This window comes from Momordica charantia, assembly GCF_013281855.1.
Source record: "Momordica charantia cultivar OHB3-1 chromosome 5 unlocalized genomic scaffold, Mcharantia_2.0 BLBB01000005.1, whole genome shotgun sequence".
Classification (NCBI taxonomy): Eukaryota; Viridiplantae; Streptophyta; class Magnoliopsida; order Cucurbitales; family Cucurbitaceae; genus Momordica; species Momordica charantia.
Window position 1 is genome coordinate 2,292,866 of NW_028275163.1, and position 12,144 is coordinate 2,305,009.

General features: G+C 33.5%; 2 protein-coding genes across 2 annotated transcripts in view; one reads left to right on the forward strand and one right to left on the reverse strand.

Annotated features, from left to right (window-relative positions):
- LOC111016011 (WD-40 repeat family protein / beige-like protein) overlaps nucleotides 1-799 on the forward strand; it is a 34,293-nt gene extending 33,494 nt beyond the window's left edge. Inside the window, exon 32 of the mRNA XM_022291235.2 lies at nucleotides 204-799. Within this exon, the coding sequence (XP_022146927.2) occupies nucleotides 204-281 (78 nt within the window). The 3' untranslated portion in view covers nucleotides 282-799. The remainder of the gene's footprint in view (nucleotides 1-203) is intronic.
- A 935-nt stretch (nucleotides 800-1,734) lies between these two features.
- On the reverse strand, nucleotides 1,735-5,259 carry LOC111016106 (cytochrome P450 704C1). The gene is made up of 6 exons (XM_022291389.2): nucleotides 4,821-5,259; nucleotides 3,999-4,214; nucleotides 3,619-3,912; nucleotides 3,116-3,436; nucleotides 2,386-2,589; nucleotides 1,735-2,036 (listed from the first exon to the last, which is right to left on the reverse strand). Exons 1-6 carry the CDS (start codon nucleotides 5,115-5,117, stop codon nucleotides 1,848-1,850), a joined length of 1,521 nt encoding a protein of 506 aa, XP_022147081.1. The 5' UTR covers nucleotides 5,118-5,259; the 3' UTR covers nucleotides 1,735-1,847.
- Nucleotides 5,260-12,144: the final 6,885 nt, after the last annotated feature.

Sequence of the window (12,144 nt, forward strand, 5' to 3'; positions counted from 1 at the left end):
TTCTTAGTACACTTTTTAGATATTTAGTTAACTCGAAAGAATTATTCGCTCTCTTCTTTATCAAATTTAATTCGGACAACCCAGTTTATGTACAAACCGAAAAAGATATCTGCTAAATCAATTACCATTTTCAAGGAGCTGAATCTGTAGATTATTATCTTTTAATCTCATCTTGTTGTGACTCTTTGTGTTATTCTGATCAGTTGAGCTTGAAAGTTGTGGATCAAATGCTTAAGATTGGCTGGGAAGGTGAGGGGCTCAGCCCCCTTATAAAATCATAGTTTTCTGCAGCAACAAATACTTCAATACTTGTATGGTTGTTGGACAAATTCTGCATCATATATATTAGCCAGCAGTGTTCTGATACATTGATGGATATATCTGGTTGCGGTTATTCTTTTCTTTCAAGCACGGAGCGGAAGGAGATCTGAGCCGAGACCCTATGCTTGCTAGGTTTGCCTCTCAATTTCACGCTATGTTGCGCTAGCACGTCGTCATATTCATTAATAGTGAGATGTAACTCCAGTACTTACACTTGAAAATTCGGCCCATTTCTCGGTTACATGCTGTAAAATATGCAATAGACTAGCCCCAAATCAAATCATATAAATACATATTAGCTTTTAGATACTAGAATTACTGGAGGGGCCATTCTTTATGGGGTCGTGTTGTATGTATGTCACTATAAGTTGCAAGTTGTGAGGCATTGGGCACTGGGCTTGAGCTTTCCAGTTTTGTCCAGTTCTTCATTTGAGAATACACAGCAAGTAAAATATGAAGGGCTCTACCATTATTTGTATATTTTTCTCTCTTTTCTTCACTGCTCTGCAGGTTTTTGCCAGAATTGGCCCTTTTATCATCCACTAAATCATAATTTTCAAATTTTGGGGGTAAGAATGACCTTATTATCTTTGGAATTTGTAATTTCTCTGTGACATATTTTCTTAAAATTTTATTTATTGGATAAAAGGTATATTGTTGTAATAACTCTTACAGGTTAGGCAAATGATTAATGGACCGAAAGTGTATATGGGACATTGCTATTTCTCCTAAAGCAAGGTGCAATTATATTCTCAATCAATTTTGGCTTTGGAGAGAAAATAAAGTCACATTTTTTAAGTAAATCTAAATTGGGAATGTTGTTGTTATTGGAGGTAGGGATGTTCACGGGGCGGGATCCTCATCTCTACCTCCCATTAATTTTCCAATCCCGCAAAATTTTCCAAGAAATTTCACAGGGATACATTCCTTTTTTTCCTTTATTTTTAAAACTATTTCTCAATTTTTTTAATTTTCTTTTTAATTGCTTAATTTCTCAAGATAAAACATTATTCACATAGTTTAATCATTTCTCACACACATTCCCGTATGGAAAAAAAATGTATATTCATATTTAGTATATATATATAAATATATATATTTAAAAAAATGTGGCGAGACGGGAAATTTTCCAATGTCCCCTATCCCTGCCTTGCATGGAATCTAAACGAGGATTCTCCATGCCGTTTTGGATGGTCCCCAACCCCATCCCACAGAAAGACAGACTCATGAGTAGCAGGGAGGTACTCATGGAGGCAGGAATGGTACCAACTTTATAAAGAAAATAATAATAATTGAAGGTAAACAATTAGACATAAATTGCCAAGTGAAAGAACAGCAAAAAAGAATTGTCGTCTCTCAGATAAATTGGCCTTATTTTATTAAACATTTTTGAAACTATAACAATAGTAAAAGTAAATTAAAAATAGCAATTACTTGATTGTTATTATTATTCTTTAAATGCAATTACAAGCATGGGGTATTCTTTTAAGGAGAGATGTATTGATAAAATATGGTAGTGAAGTGAACTAGTATGGAGGTCTAGGAATAGCATAAACTTGAAGGCCTCCATCTATGAGAAGATTGATCATTGGTTTATACATAACAATTTTGTTATCATCACTCATTTTGAAAATAAAAAATCTCAATGATATAGATGACAGGATCTTCATCTGCCTGTATGCGAACTCTTTTCCCAAACAAATGCGTGGCCCTGCCTGTAATGTGAGTAAACCCATCAGATTCATTCAGAAGGAAAAAAAGAAAAAAAAAAGGAAAAAAGATTTTATTTATATATGTATAGAGAATATCTAGATTTAAAACTAATTTTGTTACCCTTCGAGCTCTGAAATGATCTATTTTAGTCCATGAATTTTGAATAAGAAACAATTTTAGTCGTGGTCATTAATTTGCTACTGTCATTTGAAAGGTTATAAACCAAATCAAAATATGAAAATGAAATGGGTATGAAGATTTAGACCAAACACGTGCGAGCACCATGGAAATACATCCCACCCTACCAAAGAAAGATGAGGGAGAGTTGGCCGAAATGGGTAGGCTGCATACCTGAAAGGCGGTAAATTTGAAAGGGCTCTGAGGCTGCAAAATTCCATCTCCGTTGAGCCACCTGTCAGGTCGGAATTGGTCGGCATCCTCGCCCCATATAAATTTCATCCTACCCATTGCATATGGTTGGTATGCCACCATATCTCCTTTTCTCACACTGAATCCATCCGGCAGTGTATCATCAGACAAGCAAATCTTTGCGTCCTACATATCATTCACGGTTAGGTAATCAAAAGTGATTTAATATATATATATATATATATATATATATATATATATTTTAGTACAACATATGGAGTAGGGAATCGAACTTACAATCTCTTGGTTGGACATATATGTCAATTACCACTGAAGAGTGTCGTGCTCGCTTTGACGAATGACACAAGTTAATTTTGATTAACTTTTGAGAGGGTAAAGTATGTTTTTTAGCCCATTAAAAGTACTTTGAGAAATTACTATGGTGCTTGATTACACAGTGAAAAATGATTTTGAAATTCTAAAACCATCTAGAAAGCACTATTTCTTCCCAAAGTTGGGTGCTTTACTTAAACATACTTTCTAAAAATTCATCCCCAACTCACTAGAAATACTTAGTATATCTCCCAATACAAAACAATGCTTATAGAAAAATCTTATTTACTTAAAAAGCACTTTTAGTGAGTTGAAATTATATGAGAGTTATTTGAAGGAAGCAATGAATGTGTTGAGATTTCAAGAGGAAATACCGTACCACTGGAACAGGAGGATAGAGTCTAAGAGTTTCATTTATAGCTGCAGTGAGAAACTGCATCTTCTCCAGAGCTTCTTCAGTCAAGCTTCCTGCAAACTCGGCAGAAGTCGTACTGTCTTCGACATTCGTCACGTCCTTGATCTCTCTAGCTACTCTTTCCTGCACTTCAGGATGCTTGCAAAGCATGTAAACGAACCAAGCAAGAGTAATAGCTGTCGTGTCCTTTCCAGCTATGACAAAACTAAGAATAATATCTCTTAAAAATGTTGCATCAGAGTTTTCCGCTTGCAAAAACCTCGACACGATGTTTTCTTTTCTCACCTAAATTCCCATATAAGGATAATGTTAGGCTTCATATATAACAAGATAACAGATAAATTCACTACATTATCTTTTCTCGACCAACTAACCATAACTTAGTAATTAAAGCATTTCTACTCCACGACGTATTCGTGACGTTGTATTCTCAAGAAAGATAACAGCAAAAGTACAAGTTCACTTACAGCAGTGTTGTTGCCCAACTTGTCCCTCTGTCCGAGTGCGTTGTGGATGAGCTTATATATGTACTCATCAACAATGCTCATGTTTTTTTTTAAGGTACCTTCTGACCCAATATTCAGAGCCTTCTTGATTGGCCAGAATACATCAACATATCGCCAAAGTGTCATTGAACTTGATGTGTCGAAAGCAGTGGAAAATTTCGTGATTTCTTCGTCTGATCCTTGAATGCTATCTTCTATATCAATTCCAAATGACACTTGAAGTATTGAATCTAGAGCTGATTTCATAAGTAGACCCTGCAAAGAAGTAACGGAATGAATCTATTGGTGTCTCAACCAGGAACCATGTTCGAAATCACTGTCGAGTTGGACTCTTAACCTACTTGAATATCGATGACTTTGTTCGAAATAGCAGCTTCGGACACGATACCAGCTAGTTTAACCGCAGTTTTTCTGAAGATGGCACTGCTATAATCCCTTAGAACTTTTGTAGAGAACTCGTAGCTTGAAACCTTCCTCTGCTGACGCCATTTCTCTCCATCAACTGTGAAAATCCCATCACCAAGAAGATCCTTAAGGATTTTGTGGTTATATTCCCCCTGAACATAGTGCAATTCAGTCAAATCATGGCCCTTCTACAACATATAAAATAAAAATCCATGCCAAATTCTGCTCAGGCTTTATGCAAACCAGTCACCTTTTTCTCATGTAGAAAACTAAAATACATTAATCAGTTATCATGAATCCTTAAACATATAAAACAGAAATTGTAATATAAAAATCTTATCAATCATGTATCCTCAAACTTGTCAATTATCATATCAAAATAAAAATCCACGCCACCCTGTTCCTTGAAGTTCTATTCATCAGTTATCATGAATCCTCAAACTTCTCTGATACAATTGTGCACTCAACAGGATGAAAAACACGTTTTCATTGTTTTTTGAGTTCAACGACCCCTGGGGTCGTCTTTGCTACTAGTTGAGCTATGTTTGGCAAAACCCAAATTTTATTGTAAATGCACTAGAAAACAAAATTTTAAATGATGCGAGCCAAAAAAGGCCTTCCAATTAGTCAAAAAGAGCATGCAGTCTCAATATTTGCCAATTTTATTTTCCAGCCAGGATCAAGAACTCAAGAGTCTCCAGTGATTTCAGCTATTAAAACACACAAAAAAAAAGAAGGTAAAGAGACGAATGCCATACCTTGCCAAAATTCTCGAAGTGGGTTTTGAGAATATACTCAACATTTTCTGGGTTGGAAGTATAAACCTCATCCCTGAAGGGGCCGAGAAGCCTGTATGTTTTATACTTTCCAGCAAGATCTGTCATGTAATGATGCAATCGGTGGAAATTGAGGAGCTGGTGAAACACAGTTCCTGCAATTGGATGATACTTCTTGGCCCTCAGTTTTCGAGCTATAATCTGGCTTACAGAAATGGAAATCAGCAGTAATAGAGCTGCGATTGAGATGGGGTTTGAGAGAAAGTTGAGGGAAATCATGGTGGTGAGCCAACAGATAATTCAGGGGCGGACATCTTTGTTCTTCGGCCATCGATCTAAATAAAGGAAATCGAATGACCATTTTTGAACTCAGAGATAAAATCGATTTATTCGTGAGTAGCTAGTACAAACAGTGACCCACCCAGTTATTTTTTCCCTTTTCCAATATTACATAGGAGGATTGAGAGATCTTTCAAGGCACGGGTGCACATCGAAACCGAAGAAACAGACCAAACCGACAAAACCAATTCGAGATCGAAATCGAATCGAATTTTTGATTTGGGGGTTTGGCAGTTCGATTCGGTTTGGTTGGCTGACAGTGTACACTGCCCAATGGTGGCAGTGGTTGAGTGCATGCCAGCTGTCACGATCGTACATTTTTCAACCGTGCGGCGTCATGATCTAAGCTCGACCATGGCCAGCCTTAAGAGGAACTCTAGTCCCAATCTACTTTTCGCGCCCTTTGTGGCTTCGTCAGACCTTAGGCGAGGTTCTTTCTTCCTCGACCGAGCTTCACTTGCAGCGGAATTATAACTTGTCTCGGCAATGCACGTCGCCCGTACGTGCATTTAAACTCTATCGCGATTCTAGCCGGCTTGCCTCTACACTAGGTCAAGCCCCACAGCTCTACCTTGCCTCTACTCTAGGCCAAGATTTTCTAAACGCGACGTCGCAACTTGTTTTAAACCATCTTAGGTCTCGGCCACTCGGTCGTCCCGCTCCTACGATGAGCTAGGACCTTACCGGGATGAGTTCTGACCCATAACAGGGTCATAACGAGCTTAAAACGCCAACCGGGAGATTCCTGCCGCTTAACTATGTCAAAACTAGCTTATCGGGCCATTAGACGCCTCTAAGACCATTCCTGCCGAGAAACTAGTCAATAACGGGCTAAACGGTCTTACCGGGTACTGCCGGGATGATTCCTGCCGACTTCTGGACAAGGAATGACTAAACTTGGCAACCGAGATGAGTCTTGCCGCTTATCGGGCCAATACTAGTTTTGTCTCACTTACCAGGTGCCCACCGGTACTTTAAGATGCCACCCCGAGCATTAGGATGTCATCGAGCTTCGCTACTCACTTGGACACGCATACCGAGAACCGACCCATGTACTTGTCTTTATGATCGAGACCTTCCGGACTTCCAGCCATCCGGACACTATCGAGGAACGACGACTCTTGCGCTCGTGCCGTGTTGTTTGAGCATACCGTACTGCATAGGGACCCCGTGGTGCAACCTCCAACACATGGACCGAGGCGCAATGCCGGCACACCCGTGCCGCCTGACACTATCCTCGAGTTTTCTATCTTCTAAGGAAGTCCCCCAAGACACTTATCTTGTAGACGCTTGCCCTCGCAGACGCTTGCCCTCGCCATGACACACGCATGTGCCATGGCTGGCTCACTTAGGCCCTGACATGGCCCAGGGGTGTTGGACAGCCAACACCATGCCTCCCCCTAAGGTACATTCTAAGGCAATCTTGGTCTGGCAGGCGTGTACGTGCAAAGTGGCGAGGAGTCACTCGCCAACATAAAACGCACGTCTGAACTCCGATTGACATGAAACTTGGTGTGCTTGCATATCTCACTTATATGCATCTAACTCTAAAGCCGCATGTCCAAACTCTCTACGGAACCCCGACTTCTAGGGTCGTGGCCTAGGGCCCCAACTGGCCCCCGTTGATCTTGTCATCAACACCACTGACATCGCCTTCGCCTTGCATTCTGCATACGCCTTCTCTAGGCATTCTTGAGTACATCCATATGGTGTGTTATGTGATGCACCATCCTTCTAAGTCGCATCACGACACTTCACTCTCGACCCTCGACAAGGCCCGATGGGCGACGTATGCATGTCGCTGACACTTGCACACTACGTAGGCGTCACAACCTACTCTCTACTAGTATGGTTGTGACACCAGCCCACTTGCTATCATTTTTATTTTTTTTAGTTTGCTCATTTTTTTTTAATATTTGTTCAATTCTTTTCAAAAGCAAAACTGCTGGAACTGAATCGAATCGAACCGATGGTTCGGTTCTACTGTGTATTTCGGTTCGGTTCGGTTTTGAATTTTTTAAATTTCGTTTCGGTTTCGATTCGGCCTCCAAACCGAAGCGTGAACACCCCTATTTCAAGGTGCTTGCCTTGAGTTTTTTGGCAAAATATTAGAGGTAAGAATTGAATGTCTAAATATATGGTAAGTTGTGACCATGATATTAAATATCCGTCCACGCACCCGCAATCTCTTAATTAAAGATGTATTTCAATTACTGTTGAGCTAAGTTTGCTTTGACGAGACAAAATATTAAATATATAAAAAATATCACTAATATAGACATAATATTAATATTAATTATTTTCAACTTATTTAAGAAATGTTGAAATGCTCAATTTTTTTTAAGCTTTTCATAAATATTCATTGACAACTCCATTTTGTCGACATATCTATAAAATTGAGACATCGACGTTTAAAACCTTAGTTGTAACTAATGACTGAATTTTATACCTTTAGTTAAAAATAGTATTTCTAACTCTAGTCTATGAGTGGTATAAAGTGGATTTTTTTTTCTTCGGTAGTTGAGATAAAGAAGAGAATGACGTGTGATTGTAATATCTTTGAAATAGTAGATTTTTCCTTTTGGTGGGCCATAGTTTTTCTCCCGAAATTTTCTGGTAAATTATTGTATTTATTTATGGTTGGTTTTCATGTTCTAACATATTAAAGGTGGTAGCTAGCATTAATTATCGAACAACGACTTGGTTGGGTTAAATTTTCCATAATGTTTCTATTATTACTGAATTACTGTTTCTTATCTAACACATTTATTTTAAACATTATATGAAGAATTGATATTTCCATAATTGAAATGAGAATTTTATTCATATTGTTTATTAAAAATATTTTGGAATCGAAATCAAAAATCATTTGATGTTGTCTAAAAAACTATATGGAATTGGAATTGGAATTGGGATCCATACATAATAATTACTAGTATACCTCTTTTCTATTTTTAACTAATTACAATTATATTATTATACTAATCTTTTTTAATTAAAATAATAATAAAATTTATTTTATTTTATTACTATTTATTGATAGTAAAATTTTTATTATAACAATTTATTTAATATTAACAAATCATAAATAATTAAAATAAAACTATAACAATTAAAATAATATTTTATTAGAACCATCATTTAATATAATATAAAGTATTATTAAACTTTATTGTTATAATATTTAATAATAATCCATTCAATTTTAAAAATTTATTGATATTAACTAATAATAAAAAAGTAAAATTAATTAATTAAAAAAATTTAATAGAAATTTATAACATTTTATAATAAAATAACATAAAGTAATAGAAGTTGTACAAAATTTTATTAGAAGAAAAATTGTTATTAGTATAAATAAAACGGAAATAATAAAAATGTAAAATAATTAATTAAAAAATAATAAGTCTCACTCATTTCATCTGAGAGATAAAATATAAAATTTGTAAAGTAATAATTATAAAAGTGTGGAAAAGTGTGGAACACACCAAGCAGAGTATAGAAATAAGATTGATACAATTATAGAGGAGGAATTGTATTATACTCTAAAACGGATTATAAAGTCAATTGATTTTGTTCCTACCATTCTCCGTTTGACATCTGAAATTTGTAGGAAATGATTTCAAATTTTAGGATTTTAAATAATGGGAATGATTTCAAATTCTTAATTGCGTTTGGAATCAAAAATCATGTAAATCATTAAAATTAAAATTTATTGTTTGAACGTTTATGAGAAATGAAAAGAATGTATAACATTTTACTATTATGTCCTTAATATTTTGTAGAATATTATATTATTAATAATATAATATTTTAATATAAACTAGTAATTTCAACCTTGGAAAACATAAATAATTTAATCAAATCAACAAAAATTAAAACTTGTAAATGTCACATTTATTTTAAAAATTAAAAAAAAAACTTACAAATTTTTTAATTCAAATACTAAAAAAATTTCTTAAAATCAAATTATTTCAATTTATTCGCAACAATTTGCTTCTTTTTTATTTTTATCATAGTTATTTTATGATCTGCAGTAAAAAAATAAAAGTAAAAGAAAAAAAGAAAGAAAAATATACCAAAAAAACATAAACATATAAAGATCTAAACAAGATTTAAGGAATCTTAAATACATCATAAACAAAATAAAAATCAATAAAAAATACTTGTTATGTGATGAAAAAAAAAATGTCTGTTTATAGTTATTAGAATAAAAAAAAAGAAAAAAGAACTACTGACAAATCAAGTTTTAAAACTAATTTGGTTGATGATGTACAATTTACCAATAAAGGAGGTTAGAGTGATAAGTTTTTTTCACCGGGACAAAATCAAAATTTGTTACAATTAAATTTAAAATCCTCCCAAATCAGACTTATTTCGAATAAAAAATATTTAAACAAAAAACAAGGATTTCGAATTCTGTTTTTTACTTATCCAAACAGGGTTAGTAAATATCATCAAACGAAATGAAAATTTGGATTCTCGTCTATTGATTCTCTCTCTCATCCGTGTGAAGTAACGAGAGCCTTAATTCATAAAATTTGTCAACCCTCAAATCCAATTTAGCTTTTGTGGATCATATTTTGCCTTCATTAATTATGATTGGTAGGCAATGGTAGAGTTCAAATTACTCTAAACAACCTTTTTAAAGAATAGATTATTCTAATTAAAATGATATAATAATTTAGTGCATTCATACTATGATGATTAAGGTGCAAATCTAGCATAGCCAAACCTAAGGACGGGCCACAAGATGATAGTCGAACCATAAAGAAGAAGATATTAAAAAGCTTTCATAATTCAAAGCCAAAAGACAAGAAAAAAAAATTTATAGGGTCCAAAGGAGACTAGAAAGTAGGCAACCATTAAGATGAAGATTAGAAAGTACAATGAAAGTCATATTAGACGATACAACATAATAATGCCATAGGTATGCGATTGGGTATCGTATTAATAAAATTAGGCATGTAAGGTATATATTAAAAGACATATAAGGGTTGCTTTTAGTTTAAAGGTTTAAATATTATTTTATGTCCCGTAAATATATCCATTTTGATCAATGTACTTTTAAAACGTCTATTTTAGTTCATGTATTTTTAAAAATAACCATTTAAATCCTATTTGTAAAAATTTAACACAAACTTTATATACAATAAAGTTGTTATTTATAGCTAAATTTATTTCAAGAAATTTAGTGAGTAAAGTACCATACTAAAATTTTAGAAATACATCGATCAAAAGTGTATTATTTAAACATGGTTAAAATTTTATTGGATGTTGGTTGGAGATATTTTCAATAATATGGCTTGAAATAATATATTATCATGCTTGATTTTGCATTGGAGTTATCAAAATTTCATCAGAATACATGATTTTTGTGTCTAGTTTATAAGATTAATGTTAAGAATCTAATCTAAGTAGGATAGATAACTAATTATTAGATCAATTAAACGTAATAACAAATAGTTAATATAAATTAATTGACTCTAGAGTAAAGAGTGAATAGTTAATTATAATTATGAATTATGTTTGCAGTGGATTATAATTATGAAAATTAATAATTTTTGAGTTGCATTAATTGAAATATTTTATCAATAAAAATTTATTAAGTATATATTTTAATCAATTATTATTAGTTTAAATACATTATTATCCATTAATTCTAATTAGCCTTATTAATTATAAATTTAATTAAACATACCAACAATTTAAACTAATTAATGTTATTTAAAAACATAAAGTTTATATAGTCAAGAGGAAATAAGATATAAAAAGAAAAGGGAAAAAACAAGATTTTTTTTTGAAGAAAAATAAGAGGAGCTTGAAAAGGTAGACAACGGTTTATTTTAGTACAATAGAGATGAGAGACTCAAACTCATGACCTTCTAATTGGATATTTATTAAAAAAAAAAAAACTTTGTTTTAGATGGGGAAAGAACCTCTCAACATTATTGCATCTCATCTCATTCTACCAAACAGTTCTTCTAAATCATAATTAACTGTCTCAATCTAAAATATAACATTTAAGCGCAACAAACCTGAATTATAGCTCCGTTGTAATTGACATATATCTCCAATCAAAAGGTTATGAGTTGGATCGTTTACTCCACATATTGTACTAGAAAGAAAAAACTTGAATTATCAAAGAGAGAAAATTGAATGGACCGTCACATAAAAAATCAACTAAACCAAGCTAACTTGAGTATAGTTTAATTGGTTAATTACGATAATCAGAAAATCAAAAGTCTCATCCTACACGTTGCAACTCAAAAAGTCAAAATCAAAAGAAAACTAAACCAATTGAAACTGATCCCATCAAAACAATTAACTAGGTTTTTATTAAATTTTAATGAAATATCAAATCGACCAATATAATGTTGTGCAAATCAACGGAACCAACTCGAGTTGGTTGATTTTAAAATTTCAGCGTGCAGTCCTAATTGAAACCTATTCATTAATTATTCAAAAAGATTATTAAAAAAATAAGGATATAAATTGTAAACAAACATAACATCGACCAAATATGTGAACGCTAACTAAGTTCTCTGGCTGCCAACTCGAGCCTAATCAGTGATTAAAATATATCTACTTCTCCTAGAGTGTCGTATGTTTAAATCTTCCATAACCTAATATTTTAAACAACACATGTCATGTTCCTCATCTATCATTGATAACTTTGAGTTAAGTAGTCATCGCCAAAAGATACGTCGCCAAATATCCATTTTCTTATACTGCATTAACGAGGAATCTGCCTAATATTGTAAATTAGAAAAGCTAGATATAAGTTGCTATTCTAACTGCTTCAACTCCAAGAACCATCATGGTCAAAGAGACTAGGGTTAATTAAGAGGAAATGACTTCAAATTCCATGATAATCGCTTATCTTAGAAATTATTAATTAAGCTGGACCGATATTCACGAATATAAAAACTCTAATTGTCGACACCAAATGTCTCACAATTTCTAA